Genomic DNA, 16,407 nt, shown 5'->3' with positions numbered 1-16,407 from the left:
GTGCCCGGGACTGCCGTTCATCCTCCTGCCCTCACCCGGGTAGAGGCTCTGTGACCAGCCTACTGGACAGCCTGACCCAAGTGAGGGGCCAACACAGAGCAGCCTGGCTTTTCTCCAGCACCTGCCTTCCACTGCCTCCTCTTCGTGTCCTGATGTCTCAGGCAAAGCCCTGCACTTTCACTTTTACGGGTAGCAAAGTGCCACATTGCCCAGTCCAGCGTGAAACTCCCATTGTACATCCTATTTCACCTCTGTCTGTTTCTAGTCCTAGGCACCAGCCAGACTTGTGCCCGAGGGTCTAGGAGGGGCTGGCTGTCCAGGGCAGGGACTAGGAGCGGCTGTCTGGGACAGGGACTGGCACCTCTCACTTGTCTCACTTGTCAACACATGATGCTCCTGTTGGCTGTCACTGCTCCTTCAGCTAAGACTGGCTGGCCTTGGGGCAGGCTTCCTGATGCTGGCCCTCCCATGGGGTCCTGGGAATGGATGGTGGAGGGTCTCTGTGAGAGGGGAACTTCCCTCTGGCATAGCCTCGGCCAGCTGTCCTTCAGCTCCAGTCCCAGGGGTCCAGTCTGCTGCTGGGGTCTCCTCCCTGGAGGGCTACCTTTCAGGTCGGGGGCTAGCAAGATGGCTTCTTGTATGGATCCCACTTGACAACCCACAGGAAACTCACACAAAAGAGCCACACCTGGCCAGAGGGGAATGCAGGCTGCTGCACACTGGCCTGCCTTCCTTTCCTCCTGCTGCTCCTGCTCCTATGCGCAGGGCTCATGCCGGCCTCCACCCAGAAGGAGGCTCCCTCTCTCTAAGGCACCTAGCTCCACCAGGAGCAGCTCTGTTTACAGCCCTGTCAGAGGGTCTGAGGTTGTGAGGAGTTGAAATTGACATAGGAGCACACTTCATGGAGTTGAATCACCATTCCAATAATCCTGGCAGGTACTTCACTTCTCCTTGTTTCAATTTGCCCATCTGTAAATTGGGTTAATGAAATTCCACACTACACCACTATATATAAGGGACTTGAGCATCTGTGGATTTTGGTATCCTTGGGGGTTCTGAGGGCTTCCCAGGTGGCTCAGTGGTAAAGAACCCACCTGCCAATGCAGGAGATGCAGGAGACATGGGTTCGATCCCTGGGTCGGGAAGATCCCCTGGAGGAGGGAATGGCAATCAATTCCAGTATTCTTGCCTGGAGAATCCCATGGACAGAGGAGACTGGTGGGCTACAGTCCATAGGGTCTCAAAGAGTTGGACACGACTAACCATGCCACACATCAATGGGGGTGCTGAAGCCAATCCCTTGTGGATAGCAAGGGATGAGCATACCCCTCTCACGATTATATTGTCAGGCCTGCAAAGGTTAGCGCATGAAAAGCTCTTAGTATGCCTGGTATGTAGTAAGTCTCCCACAAATCAGTGATGTAATTATCATTCTTTTCACTGAATGATTATATTAGTAGTAGTAGTAGTAATAGCAATAGTAGATAGTACCTGTAGTAGTAATAGTAAATAATGACCAATTCCACTGGATGAGAGACCTGAGCCCCTGAACTTGGCCTAGCCCAACTCCAGGCTCATAGTCAACCCTGGGCAACAAACGTCATTAAACAGTCACTCATGGGCCTGGCTTTCTGTGCCAAGTACCGTAACCAGGGTCTTCTTGGAGGCAGGATGAGGCATAAGCCACTCCCTCAGGACACAGGGCACACACAGGCTCAGGACGGGGCTTGACCCTATCTCTGTTCATCAGACTGACCTTGTAAAGGTTCCTTCTCCTCTCTGAGCCTGTCTCTTCCATTGAAATGGGGATCTGTGTCACCTGCCACCAGGGTTGTTTAGTGTATTAGCATGAATGAAGTGACAATGTAATTACTTTGGAAAACTGTCTGGCAGTATCTGCGGATGCTGTACCTATGCCTTCCCCAGGGCCCGGCAGTTATATTGCTAGGGGTACATTCAGCAAAGTGTGTACACATGTGTACCCTATGTTCATATGTTATATACGTACACCCTACTGCCCAGCATTTCCTCTTGGTATAAATACGTACACATGTGCACCATACATGTCTTCTAGACACATGTAAGAATGTTCTAGCAACATTACTCATGATGGCCCCAGACTAGAAACCACCCATCTGTGCATGGGCAGTGGACTAGGCAGATGAAAGTGGCCTGACCTTGTACTAGAACCCATAGCATAGACTGAAAGAACCAGGGCCACATGCTCGATGAGCATGTGCATCCTCCGGTGGGTGCATCTCCAAAACACTAGCGGGAGCCAGACCCAAAAGGCACATGTCCCAGTTGATTCCATTTATTTAAGTCAAAAAATGGGTTATGGCTTCCCTGGTGGCCCAGTGGTTAAGAATCCAAGTGCCGATTTAGGGGAAATGGGTTTGATCCCTGGTCCCAGAAGATTCCACGTGCTGAGGGTCGACTAAGCCCAGGCTCCTCAACAAGAGAAGCCGCTGCAATGAGGAGCCTGCACACGGCAGCTGGGGAGCAGGCCCTGCTCCCTCCAACTAGAGGAAGCCCGCTTGCAGCACTAAAGACTCAAAAATAAGTGAAGAAATAAATAGCCAACATAAGTAAATACATAAAAACAGGTAATTAGGTCAGGAGAGTGGTTATTCTAGGGGGTGAGGGTGGGTGGGTATCCTCAAGAGGTGCCTGGGTGGGGCCAATGGGAGTTTGGTCATGTTCTGTTTCTCCATCTGGGTGCTGGTCACACGGGTGTGTTCACTCAGTTCATCAAGCTGCGCTCTTTCTGTACAGGTGGTATACTTCCGAAATTAATTTAACTAGAAAAATTCAGTAGAGGGACCATGTTCGAAGAGGTAGGCACTTGAATACGTAGTCATCATTGTTATTTCTCTTCTCTTTTTCTCCTCAGCACCTGAAGTGACCTGGAGTCAGTGAAGCCAAAGGGACTGGCCTTCTGCCCTGCAGGAAGTACCGACCTATTCCAGATCCATGAGCCTGCGAGAGAGGAGGAGTGCGTGTGTATATGTGTGTGTGCGTATGCGTGTGCCTGCGGTCTTCAGACGAGGGTCCTGAACCCCAGGGAGGCTGGAGGGTAGGTCACTCGGCACCGAGGATGACACTCAGGTGCTGTACCTGCAGCTCAGCCTTCCTGTTGGGAAGGGCCCCTCCTACTATGCAATTTTTCAAGAGCTCCTTGATCCTGCTTTTTGCTTCTCCGGTTGTCTTTTGCCACGGCGGGGACTTGGGTCTGGCCCCAGGGGTCAGCTCCAGTCCTGTGCAAGCAAGGCCTTCAGGAGGAGGCCAAGTTCTCTTTCTGGCCAGCCCTGCTCCTGCCCCATCTTCCACGGCCCCCCTCACCACCTCCCCCACCCCCGCTTTCCCTCACCCCTAATGTCTCTGGGAATCTGTAGCCTGTAGACACTTCGGAGCCTCGCTGATCATCCCCCTTGGCCCTTGCACTTGGAAGACTTTTCTTTCTGCCTGAGCAATCTGAGCCGCTGGCTCTTGAGTCATTTCCAGATTTGCCATTCTCATCCGTCAGGCCCTGTGCGTCCGGGAGAAAGTCCTGATCTCCATTTATAGATCAGACTCCTCCCATGGCAGAGGCAGAGGACGGGAAGGGATCTGGTTAGGGCAGGGGGTGAGCTCCTCATGTACTTCTTTGCCTCACTTGGTGGGACCATCAACATCTGTAGTGTCTGAGCTTCTCAAATAGGCTGAAAAGGGAAACAAACAAACAGAAACTGGGAAACGAAAAATAAGTTGGACGATTAAAAAGCTTGGGGGTGGGGGTGGGGGAAGAGATTTCCGGAGACTGTCCATCGCCTGCCAGGGAACAATGGAGCTGGCTTCATCTCTGATGGAGCAGTCCATGTCTCGGAGAAACGGGTGAGCTGAGCTAGGAGTTTGGACCCAGTTCAGTGAGGGTCTTGGGTTTTGTGCCTTTGGGGCAGACCCCAGACAAGGATGTCTGAGACCACTTTGGCGCTGTCTTCTCAGCCCCATTTTTGATGGTGATGCGCCAGACCCAAAGTGGAAAGAGGGGACCCTTTAGAGTATGTAGGAATGGTCATGCAAAAAAAAAAAAAAAAAAGGACTTTTTTCAGGGCTATTATGGTTGATCTTGCAACTCTGTAAATATGTATGTAGACACTTTTAAAAGCACGTATTTATGTCCCTGACTGTAAATGCCCCATTTTTAAAGTTTTATAACTTGTGTTATTTAATGAATCCGTCGACTGGCTACAGCATGGGGTCTGATAACGGTCCTGGAGGAAAGTTTCATGAGAGCCTCACGTGGGCAGAAAAGTGCTGATCGTTGGCTTGTGCCCATCCTTCTTCCCACCCACCCAGCTACAGTCCGTGATTTGTTTTAAATTCTCACAAACTGGAATCCTTTGGCCCGCTCCTAAAATTAACCCTCATGAGCATGAAAATCTGCGGCCGTTCTTTATCCTGATGATACGATTTTGTCCCCTCCATGTTGACACTCATGAACTGTACCCCAGCCTCTCAGTTCTTGAGGGTTTGTTTTTCCTTTCAGCAGCGAGGAAGGCCCATGAACCCAAAGCTTGGAAAGTCGCCTTCAGCCGGTGGAAAATTCCGGAAAATGTGGTGGGAGGGCTGGGGGCACTCATTTTTTTTGCATGTGCAAACGTGCTGGTCAGCCTCTCACCCTCAGACTATCAGGAGAACTGTCACGAATGTTCCAATCATGAAAATGGGGGTGGGTGGGTTGGTCTTTTTGTTTTTTAAAAAGCGGTGTTTCCTGGTCAGTGATGGTCTTCAAGCGTGGGTTTGGATTGCAGAAGAGGACATGTGAAGAAAATTAACAATGAAAGTTAATTTATCTGCCATGTGAAGAAAATTTAACAATAAAAATGTGAGGCGAGATTGTGAGGAACAGGCGTGGGAGTGATCATTTTGGTTCTGGTACTTGGAGTTCTCTGTGTCTGAGGGGTGGGAGTGGGCTGGGGGGTCCTCGAAGGTTCCATTCTAGCCATGAGAGAAACCTAAGGTTTCCAGGAAGCTCCCCATGGAAATACCCCCAGCTGGTGAGCAAGCTCATTCTACATTCCTGGCCCTCTCCCACCTGCCAGCCAGTAAGTTAATAAGCCACATGGCTGAGACTAAAAAGGCCTCCTGTGATTGCAGATATATTATTTTCTTTAAGCAGCCTCATTGAGCTCAGATTCACATACCATACAATTTATCCGTTTATGTGTATACATCATTTTTAGTATACCCACAGAGTTGTGCAGCCATCAATCACCCCCCCCCCCAAAAGAAACCCCACACCCAATAGCAGTCACTTTCTTATTTCCAAGCCCTTAGCTCCAGGCAACCACAAATCTGCTTTCTCTCCCTGCAGATTTACCTATTCTGAATATTTCATGTAAATAGAATCATACAAAAAGTGGTCTTTGTGACCAGCTCCTTTCACTTTGCTTATTCTCAACGTTCATCCAGGTTGTGGCATGTCTTGAGACTTCATTCCTTTCTGTGGCCAAATATGCCGTTGTATGGATATGCCACGTTTTATTTATCCATTCTTCGGTTGATAGATTTTTGTGTCATTTCCACTTTGGGGATATTAAGAAGAATGCTGCTATGAACATTTCTAAAAAAGATTTTTGTGTGGATTTTTTTTTTTTAAGTATATTGCTGGGAAGGAATTGGTGGGTCATATGGTAAATCTATACTTAACATTTTGAGGAACTGCCAAACTTCTGCAAAGTGGCTGCATTATTTTACATTCCCACCAGCAGTATCAGGATTCCAATTTCTCCACAGTCTCCCTAGGCTTTGTCATTGTCTTTTTAACTTTTGCCATCTTCATGGGTGTGAATACAAATGAATTCTTTCGAAGAGCTAACCATCCTAGCAGAGTTTAACAGGGCCTTGAGAGGATGGGAATTTTGATGGAAGGTGAGAGATAAGCATCCTGGGTTTGGTGCTTATTTTGGGTTTGGGGTGGGTAAATGGTAGGAGGTCAGTCCCCATATGGTCTTTGCCCATGCCCCAATACTGCAGAGGAGTAGGAGGAAGAGCCTCGATTTCTGCCTTTTCACTTAAACACTTTCTCTAAAAAGATGTGAAATTAGAATTTTCTAGAGAAACAGAACCAGTGGGGTGTGTGACACCATTAACTATGGGAATTGGCTCACAAGATCAGTTCAGTCACTCTCTGATCAGTTCTGTCCAACTCTTTGTGACTCCGTGGACTGCAGCATGCCAGACCTCCCTGTCCATCACCAACTCAGAGCTTGCTCAAATTCATGTCCATCGAGTCAGTGATGCCATCCAACCACCTCATCCTCTGTCATCCCCTTCTCCTGCCTTCAGTCTTTCGCAGCATGTGGACTGCAGCATGCCAGACCTCCCCGTCCATCACCAACTCAGAGCTTGCTCAAATTCATGTCCATCGAGTCAGTGATGCCATCCAACCACCTCATCCTCTGTCATCCCCTTCTCCTGCCTTCAGTCTTTCGCAGCATCAGGGTCTTTTCCAGTGAGTCAGTTCTTTGCATCAGGAGCCCAAAGGATTAGGGAGGCTGAGAAATCCTATGATCTACCACCTGCAAGCAGGAGACCCAGGACAGCTGCTGGTGTAATTTATTCTTAGTCCCAAAGCCTGAGGACATGGAGAGCTGATGGTGTGAATCCCAGTTCAAGCATCTCTCCCAAAGCCTGAGGACCTGGAGAGCTGATGGTGTGAATCCCAGTTCAAGCATCTCTCCCAAAGCCCGAGGACCTGGAGAGCTGGTGGTGTGAATCCCAGTTCAAGCATCTCTCCCAAAGCCCGAGGACCTGGAGAGCTGATGGTGTGAATCCCAGTTCAAGCACAGGAGATGAGATGTCCCCAGTTCAAGCAGTGAGTCAGGACAAAAGGGTGAATTTCTCCTTCCTCTGCCTTTTGTCGCATTCGAACCCTCAATGGATTGATTGTATGAGCCCACTTACACCAGGGAGGGTGACCTACTTTACTGAGTCCTTACAGAGTCCAGGGATTCCAGTGCTAATCTCACCCACAAACACCCTCACAGACATACTCAGAAACAATGTTTCATCCAGGCACCCCACGGCTTGCTCAAGTTGACACAAAGTAACCCTCACACATGACTTTTCATTTTCTGAAAGAAACTTATCTAGAAAGCAAACAGTGGAACCTCCCAGTAAGGTGAAATCTATGCACACAGGCTTCTCCACCTTGGCTGACCCCTCGGCTGGACCACCAGAGAGAAATTTCCCACAGGCCTGGCTAAGGGAGGACTCACAGAGGTTGTGGGGAAGGGGGCGGGGGACTAGATGCAGAGAAAGGACACAGTTTTAGCAGGAAAGGGGCTGGTGCCGCGCTCACCCTTGGGTGCTTTGGCGCATAGAGGTGGGACTCCTCATGCAACCTGGGGCATAAAGGAGGGCTTCCTGGAGGAGGAGGAGGACTCTTGCACACCCTGACTATTCTCCTTACCTAATCTTCACATTAGGCCTTAGAAAGATTCATGGTTTCTTAGTAATTGCAAGTAGCCTTGCAATAAGGAATAACAACAGAATTCATTAATGGACTACTTTTCAGCTCCATCACATACCCTTACACACATAGTTCCTCTCATTCTAGTAAACCTTGACATGGATGGGGCAGGTCTAGGGTTTCTTGTACCAAATGTAACCCTGAAAGCAAGCAACTCACTCAGTTCATACCTGTTCAGTGTCAGCTGGGATCTGAGCCAGCCTCCGACTCTTAGCGCAGGGCTGTCACCCACAGGCACTAGTCACTGTCACGTGCCAGACTTGCCCTGCACTTCCCCTCTCCTGTCACTTACCCAACCGCGTGGTCCCTCAATAGCCAGTTCACAGATGAAGACACGGAGGTTCACATTTAGGCTATTTGCCCATGGTCACACAGCTGGCAGGTGTAGATCAGGAAATGGACGCAGGCCCTGCAGGCCCAACATTCACTGTTCCTCACTCTCTCCTTACTGCTCCTCCCACCACCCTTCCCCAGGACACCTGCAGGTGGAACCGGAGCTATGGAGGTTGGTCCCACCCAACCCCCACAACATAGCAATCAGCTGTGGAACTTTGCTCCACCCCAGGCATGTGGTCATAGGAAGTGAGGGTTTAGAAGCACAGGCTCAGAGGTCACCAGGCTGGGTTAAATCTCAGCTCTGCTCCTTACTGGCCGTGTGGCCTTGGGTTAGTCACTGACTTCAGTTTTGTCCCTTGTTTGCTGTACGAGGGACTGACCTCTGTCCCCACCTTCCTGTGTTCTAATAGGTATAAATCAGCTACACTGTGTCTCTTTAAGGTCAGTTAATGTACTCACCTCCAGGATCACCTGGCTGATAAACAAGAGGGTCTCAGCCTCCATCCCCCACATCCCCTGAATCAGAATGCCCAGATGGGTCTGGGCCTCCTGCACTGGCAGCAAGTTCTGCATGCCCCACCAAGTTTAATGGCACAGAGGTCAAGGACTAGGGTCATAGCCTCAGCCAGACCGGGGACTCGGGCGCCACCGGGGCCTCAAATTCACATCAACCAGCATCAATCTCTGATCATTTCCTGGAGCCTCAGGCTGTACCTGACGCTGCTGGGAGAAGGAAGACCTGCTCCAGAAGTGGACTCCCTCTAGGAGCTTTGCAGATCGCGTTGGAACTGGCAGTCCACCCATGTCCGGTGAGAAACAACAGCAGAGTGTGGCTGGGGACGGAATCAGGAAACAGGGAATCGCGCGGCCGCCTTCGGCTGCCGCACGAGGGATGAGAACTGTCTGGAATTCCCAGGATGAGTTAGACTCAGACGCTCCGGGATGGTGGTGGACTCTGGCGAGGGCTGGAAGCGCCTGGAAGCGGGTCCGCCCGGGTCTGCGCGTTCGCGAGGTGGGAGCCGGCGACCGCCACCGAGAGCGCCCCCGAGGCTGCGATGCTGACGGCCGCCAGCAGAGGGGGCCCTCCTAGCGTCGAGGCTCAGGGCCCGGGGAGCCAGGTGCTTCCAGTTACCGCTGATTAAGGTCAAAGGACCTGCGAGGTCACAGGGGCTTGGCCAAGGGGCTCAAGAAAAGTTCCTAAGCTCCCTGCTCCGAAGACAGAGGTTTGGCACCCCTACCTCAGTGTGAGGCGACGGCAGAGAAGCAGTGGTCTGGGGAGACGCCCAGCTGGGCCCCGGGAGCAGAAGTCCAAGAGGCTAGGGGTCTAGAAATTTCAGAAGGTCCCGCAGCCTTGCCTCCCCGCGGTTGGGCTGATAACGCTGACCCCGATGCTGGAGACGGTGCCCTAGAAGGCCCCCTGGCCCCCGTGTGCCCCGATTTACGCCCCTGCTCATGGGGATGGGGCAGGACGCGCCCAGCCAGGTGGGAAACGGACCCTGCAACCTGTTGCAAATTAAGTTTGTCTCTTGTCTTCCTGGTCTGCCCTCCTACTCCAGTGGCTGGTCAGATAACCGGCAGGTTTACTGTAGGATGAGGCAGGGGACGTCATTCCCGGTCAGGTGCTCCCTGGTTATGGACTTCCATGCAGGGTCTTGGGGAGGGGCGCTGGTAGGCTCTGAGAGCACAAGTCTCCTTAGATTTTACACCCTAAACACCTTACCTGACTCCTCCTAGCCCTGTTCTGGCAGCCTGTGATACTGTGTGTGTTCTCTGGTCTGTGCTTACCACTCTGAATTCCATCATGTCCCTCTAAAACACCCCCCCCCAAGGATTTTTGAACACTTAGAATAAACCCCAACTCCTTTCTAGTTCAGAAAGCCCTCTGGCCCCAGCCTCCCCCTGCACAAGGCTCTCCCTTTCCCTGCTGTCTCTTCCAGCCATAGCAGTTTTCAGTTTGCTCCTGGACTCTATAAGCTCTCCTCCGCCACAGGACCTTTGCACATACAAATCTTTCTGCCAGCATTGATTTTCCCTCCAGTAGCCATATGGCTGTCAGCCTAAATATCTTCCCTGCAGCTTCCTTCCCTGACTGCTCAGTCATTTGGTCTTTTTTCCACTGCCTGAGATGCTCTAGTTTCTCAGCTTCTCTAGAGTGTCAGCACCATGAGGGCAGTGGGACCTTACCTGTCTATCTCCTTGTTGACTATGATGTAAACCTATCCTATGTAAGCCCCTAGGATTCACTGGGGATCCACTGAGAGGTATTGCTGGGGTAAAGTGTCCTTAGAGGAGCCCTTGATGAGCTGGGAATAGAAACCAGGTGTGTGAAAAAGCTGGTTTGCAGCCTCTAAGGTGGGTGGAACATTCTGCCTGATTCTATACCATGGCCTGTTTCTGTGGGAAGAGGGGAAAATAAGGGGATTTTTCTTTTAAATATCATTGCTTCAGAGGTAGGGTTGCCAGATAAGATCCAGCCTGTCCAGTTATGTTTGAATTTCAGATAAATAAGGAGTGACTTTTTAAAGTGTAACTACCCAAATATTGCAGGAGGCCTACTTCTACAAAAAATTTTTTTGTTGTTGATCTGAAATGAAAATGTAGAACTGAGTGTTCTCTGTTCTTGTTTGCTAAACCGGGCAAGCCTGTTCATCGGGCTGAGGCCCTCCATGATGCCCTTGCCTTCTGAGTCATCTGGCCGGGGGTTCCAGCTGGTCACCATGCGCTTGTCAGCCAGCCCTGGCTCTCAGCCCAGCCGCCGGGGCAGGGGCTACCCCCGCTCTTAATTACAGCTTGAGCCTTGGATGCGAAGGTCACCAAATGTCAAGTGGGGCCCTGAGGACTCTAAAGAGCATTTAAGTGGCTCTTGACGTCTGCCTACTTCTTAGAGTTGTGGCTCTGACCTTTGCTTTATGTGTAAATATTTTTTTAAACCGCCTCACCTTCTAATAGGAAATATTCCTTGACAGAGGCGCAAGGAAGTGGAGCAGTTTGGGCTTCAGCTGGCAGCACATTACCAAATGCCATCATTCTTGGGCAGGGAAGGGCTTCTGCAGCTGTAGGCCCCCTGCCCCTCCCTGGGTAAAGCTAAGTGAGCCCATCCACACCAGCTGTTGTGTGGTCTGTGTCTGCTCCATCTCACTTAAGTGCTGTTGTTAGGTGCTCCTGGCAGGGTTAAGGTGCAGAGAGATAGAAGGCAGGGGTGTGGTGCTCACAGATGCTCACATGGAAGTCCAGGAAAGGACAGCCTGTACTGTGGGCCCTCCGTCCCTCTGGGACTTCTCAGGCCTGAGGTGTGCCCAGCTCCTAGTGAATGCTTAACCTGTGTGTGCTACCTTACACCAAGGCACAGTGTCAATGCTTGTGTGATTCCTTAAACACAGAATTTGCAATTTTATTTTTATTTATTGTTTTGGCCACGTCATGCAGCATGCAGGATCTCAGTTCCCCAACCAGAGATCAAACCCTGCTCCCTGCAGTAGAAGCACAGGCTTAGCCCTTGGACTGCCAGGGAAGTCCTGAATTTTTAATTAAAAAATGATAATTTTATTTATTTCTATTTTTGGCTGTGCTGGGTCTTAGTTGCTGCACGGGCTTTTTCACTCTGGTTTCGGCCGGCAGGGGCTACTCTCTAGTTGTGGTGCAGTCTTCTCATTGCAGTGGCTTCTCTTGTTGCAGAGGGTGGGCTCTGGGGCCTGTAGGTTTCCGTAGTGGTGGCTCCCAGGCTGTAGGACACAGGCTCAATAATTGTGGCGCGTGGGCTTAGCTGCCGCATGGCATGTGGGATCTTCCCAGATTAGGGATTCAACCCGTGTCTCCTGCATTGGTAGGTGGGTTCTTTACCACTGAGCCACCAGAAATTTTTTTATTTCTTAACTGGAAATTATACTAGTAACTTGAGAAAAACTAGAGAAAATTCCAAGAAATCCTGTCACTGATGGGCTCTTTAGTACCTAATCCTTCAAGTTTTTATGTAAACACATTAGGTAACCAGCTGTGCCACCCAGCTCTGTGACCTTGATAAGTCATTGAACCTCTCTGTGCCTGTCTCCTCTGTACAGTGGAAATGACTGTAGTCCACAGAAGAGAGAGCTGAGTGTAGAGTCAGTGTGGGCTTCAGGGTGTACAGAGAACATTAATCTGAGGCTTTGCTCTATTAATCTCTCCAAGCCCTCCCCAAGGGTGCATGGCTTGTTCCTTGCCAGCTTCACTGTTTGAAACCCATACCTAAGTCCTGAAGTCCAGAAACCTTTACCTGTGCACACTCCCACTGTGGGCACATCAGTCAGGGTTATTTATGTCATGGTAACAAGTAAACCCTTGGGCTTCTTCGGTGGCTCAGATGGTGAACAATCTGCCTACAAAGCAGGAGACGAGGGTTCGATCCCTGGGTTGGGAAGATCCCCTGGAGGAGGGGATGGCAACTCACTCTAGTACTCTTGCCTGGAGAATGCCCGTGGTCAGGCTACAGTCCATCAGGTCACGAAGAGCCGGCCATGACTGAGCGACTAAGCACAACAAATAGACCCTTAGTGGCTGATGCTTGCTCTATCCTGTTGCTTAGTCATGTCCGACTCTCTGTGACCCCATGGACTATAGCCCACCAGGCTTCTCAGTCCATGGGATTTTCCAGGCAAAAATACTGTAGTGGGTTGTCATTTCCTACTCCAAGGGATCTTCCTTATCCAGGGATCAAACACACCTCTCTTGCGTCTCCTGCATTGGCAGGCAAATTCTTTACTACTGAGCCACTTGGGAAGCCACTCATGGCTGATGATGCATGCTTATTTGTTCCCATTGCCTGTTGATAGCAGATTGGCTAGGCCACTTCTCCCACATTTGGTAACTTCTGGATCAGCAACCAGACAAAGAAGCTGTTATCTTTTATTTTTTTAATTTACTGTAAAACAAAACACAAATGCAAAAAAAAAAAAAATCACACAGAACAATGTATAGTTTGGTGAATAATATAAATTCCCCCCTAACTACCATCCAGGACAGGAATGGAACTTTGCCAGCCACCCAGTCCCAATCCCAGCTGCCCTCTTTCCCTCCAAACGTAACCATTGTCCTGGCTTTCATAGTGATGACCTCCTTGTATTTGTTGTTGTTAAGTGTTTTGGCCATGCCTTACAGCTTGTGGGATCTTGGTTCCCTGGCCAGTGGTTGAACTGGGGCCCCTTGGCTCCCTGCATTGGAAGCACAAAATTTTAACCACTGAATCACCAAGGAAGTCCCATGGGGTTCAGTTCATTTTTAGTTAAACTTTATTTTGAGATTAATTGCTGAGACATGTGTAGTTGTAGGAAAATAATACAAAGACTCCAAGTATCCTTTGCCCAATGTCCCTTGGTGGTAACTATGGTGTAATATTTATATCATCGAGTCCAGGCTTGCTCTGCTTGCCTGCACGAAAGGCCAATAAATCCAAGATGCGATGTTGAGGTAAGAAATACAACTTAATTCAGAAAGCCAGCAGACTGAGAAGATGGCGGACTAATGTCTCAAAAGAAACCATCTTATCAGGGTCAGGATGCCAGGGTCTTTTATAGAACAGAGATTGTGGGAGATGAGGAAATAAAGTAAAAAGGCTATTAACCTTGCAAATATCTCCTAGAATGGCAAACCTTGGAGAGGGGATGTGTTAATTTCTTCCTTCTTGTAGCCATCCACAAGTGAACAGGCTCCTGAACAAAGGCACTTTGGTTTAATATTCAGGCAATGGGGGAGCATTCCCTGAGGCAGACCATTGAGTACAAACAGTATCCTTTTAGTGAACTTTGTTTTGGGAAGCAAAGTTAAAGTGAAAGAAACAGATATAACATGGAGTCAGAATTGGCCCTTCCCTGCAACAATTACACAGCCCAGAGAATGACCTTGTTTTCCATCTTTGTCATTTCAAGAATGTTCTATAAATGGAGTCATTTATATACTCGTTTATTTACAGTATATACCCGTTGAGGATCAGCTTTTTTCATCCAGCTTAATTCTCTGGAGATTCATCCAGGTTGTTGGGTGAATCAGTAGTTTGTTCCTTCTTACTGCTGAATAGGGTTTCATGGTATGGATGTATCACTGTTTGTAGAACCACTCACACACTGAAATGCATCTGGGTTATGTCCAGTTTGGGACTATGATGAATAACGCTTCTAGAAACTGTTGTGTACAGGTATTTATGTGAATGTGGTTTTCATTTCTTTGGGGTAAATTCTTGGTAGTGCACTGTTGAGTTCCTGGCCTACTTTTGTTTTTAAGAAATTGCCAAATCTTCCAAATCTTCCAAAGTGGCTGGACTATTCTATGTTTCTCAGTGTAGGAGTGATCCGCTTTGAATGGTATGTGGTGGTGTCACTATTTTTGCCATTGTGGCTTTGATTTGCATTTCCCTGATGGCTATTGATGCAAATCTTTTCATGTGTTTATTTGCTATTTATATATCCTCTTTGAAATATCTGCTTATGTCTTTGCCCAGGTTCTAACTGGATTGTTTGGTTTTTGCTATTGAGTTTTGAGAGTTCTTTATAAACTCTAGACTGTAGTCCTTTGTTGAATTTGTACTTGCAAATATTTTCTTCTAGTCTGAAGCTTGTCTTTTTGTCCTTTTAACAGAGATTTTCACAAAATGAAAGTTTTTAATTTTGATGAAATTCAACTTACCAATTTATCCTTTCATGGATCATGAATTTGATGTCAAATCTCTTTGCCCTAGATTCTAAGAATTTCTCCTGCTTTCTTAATTTTTATTTTCCTCCCAATTTTATTGAGATAAATTGAAATATAGCACTATAGAAATTTAAGGTGTACAGCATAGTGATTTGACCTACATACATCATGATATGATGACCACAATAAGTTTTGTGAACATCCATTATCTCATATAGACATAAAATTTAAACTTTTTTGTGTGTATGATGAGAACTCTTGGAATTTACTCTGTTAACTTTCTTATATAATATATAACTTGCATGCGTGCAAAGTCATTCATGTCCAACTCTTTGTGACCCTCTGGACTGTAGCTGGCCAGGCTCCTCTGACCATGGGATTTTCCAGGCACGAATACTGGAGTGGGTTACCATTTCCTTCTCCAAGGGATTTTCCCAGCCCAGGGATGGAACCCAAGTCTCAGGTCTCCTTTATTGGCAGGTGGGTTCTTTACCACTAACACCACCTGGGAACCCCATAATATACAACAATGTTTATTATGTTAGTCATGTTGTACATCACATCCCTACTACTGATTTATAAAGTCTGTACCTTTTGACCATCTCCACCCAATGCTTCCTCTCCTCACCCCTGCCTCTGGTAACCACAAATCTGATCTCTTCTTCTATGATTTTGTTTGTTTTTGAAACATAGTTGACCTACAACTGTATGTTAATTTTTGGTACACAACATAGTAATTCAGTATTTCTAAACAGTACAAAATGATCACAATAAGTCTAGTTACCATCTGTCACCATACACAGATACTATGTTATTACTGACTATGTTAAAACATTATTATATTTTCTTTATTAAGTTTTTCATAGTTTCATATGTTGCATTTAAGGTGGTGATCCATTTTGAATTAATTTTTTTTTTTTTTTTTGCCTCACCATGTGGCATGTGGAACTTTTCCAACCAGGAGCATCAAACCTGTGCCCCATGCATTGGAAGCATGGGGTCTTAACCACTGGACCACCAGGGTAGTCCTTGAATTAATTTTTATATCGTATGTGAGAGTTAGGCCAAGGGTGTTCACCCCCTCCTTTGAATATCCACTTCCTTTAGCATGTTTGTTAAAAAATGCTGTGATTTCCTCCACTGAATGGCTTTTGCATCTTATCAAAAATCAATTGGGCATATTTGTAAGAGTAAGCCCATTTCTGGATTCTCTGTTCCATCAATCTATGTGTTATCTTTTTCTTGTCTTCATATGGGCAATTGACTGTGTGCCAATATCCAATTTTGATTAATTGCAACTAATTACAATTAGTTTTGAAATTAGGTAGAGACTAATTCCTCTAGCTTTATGCTTTGCCCCTCAAATTGTTTATCTATTATAGTTCCTTTGCCTTTCCATATAATTTTAGAATTTGAGAATAATCTTGTCTATACCTACAAAAAAAACTTTGCTGAAACTTTAATATGAATTATTTTAAACCTATATATCCATCTGGAGAGACTTGACATTTTTACTGTGCTGAATATTCCAGTTATGAACATATGTCTCTCCATTTATTTAGATATCCTTTGATTGCTTTTATCTGTTAGTTAACTGCACTAACTATTGTGTAGTTTTCAGCATGAAAGCTCTGAACATGAATTGTTAGATTTTATCTAATATTTTGTTTTGAATGATTGTAAAATAGTATTGTATATTTTAATTTTGTGTTCCTTACAAGTATAAGAAATATGATTGATTTTTGTGTGTAGATCTTGTATCTTGTGACTGATAAACTCACTAGTCTAAGAGTTTTGGGCAGATTCCTTGGAATTTTCTATATAGACAATCATCATCTGCAGATAGAGACCATTTTATTTCCTCTTATCTGAATGCTTTTTATTCTTTGTGTAAC

The 16,407-nt window shown here is 47.3% G+C and overlaps 1 protein-coding gene across 7 annotated transcripts in view; it reads left to right on the top strand.

Moving 5' to 3' along the window:
- The window catches only part of PRDM2 (PR/SET domain 2), a 131,849-nt gene extending 126,961 nt beyond the window's left edge, over positions 1 to 4,888 (top strand). For 5 of the 7 annotated variants that reach the window (XR_011247554.1, XR_011247553.1, XM_069544900.1 and 2 more), the window contains one exon: positions 2,894 to 4,078. Coding sequence is in view for 4 of the 7 variants with exons in the window: in XM_069544900.1 (XP_069401001.1) it covers positions 2,894 to 2,900 (7 nt within the window). In the remaining 3 variants the exon portion in view is untranslated. Of the gene's footprint in view, positions 1 to 2,893 lie in introns of all 7 variants that reach the window. The other 2 variants (XM_069544903.1, XM_069544901.1) reach the window with 1 other exon arrangement.
- The last annotated feature ends 11,519 nt before the right edge of the window (positions 4,889 to 16,407 follow it).

This window comes from Ovis canadensis, chromosome 12 (assembly GCF_042477335.2).
Source record: "Ovis canadensis isolate MfBH-ARS-UI-01 breed Bighorn chromosome 12, ARS-UI_OviCan_v2, whole genome shotgun sequence".
In the NCBI taxonomy this organism is placed as follows: Eukaryota; Metazoa; Chordata; class Mammalia; order Artiodactyla; family Bovidae; genus Ovis; species Ovis canadensis.
Note: the sequence above shows the minus strand (reverse complement) of the source record. Positions and strands in the feature narration are given on the sequence as shown.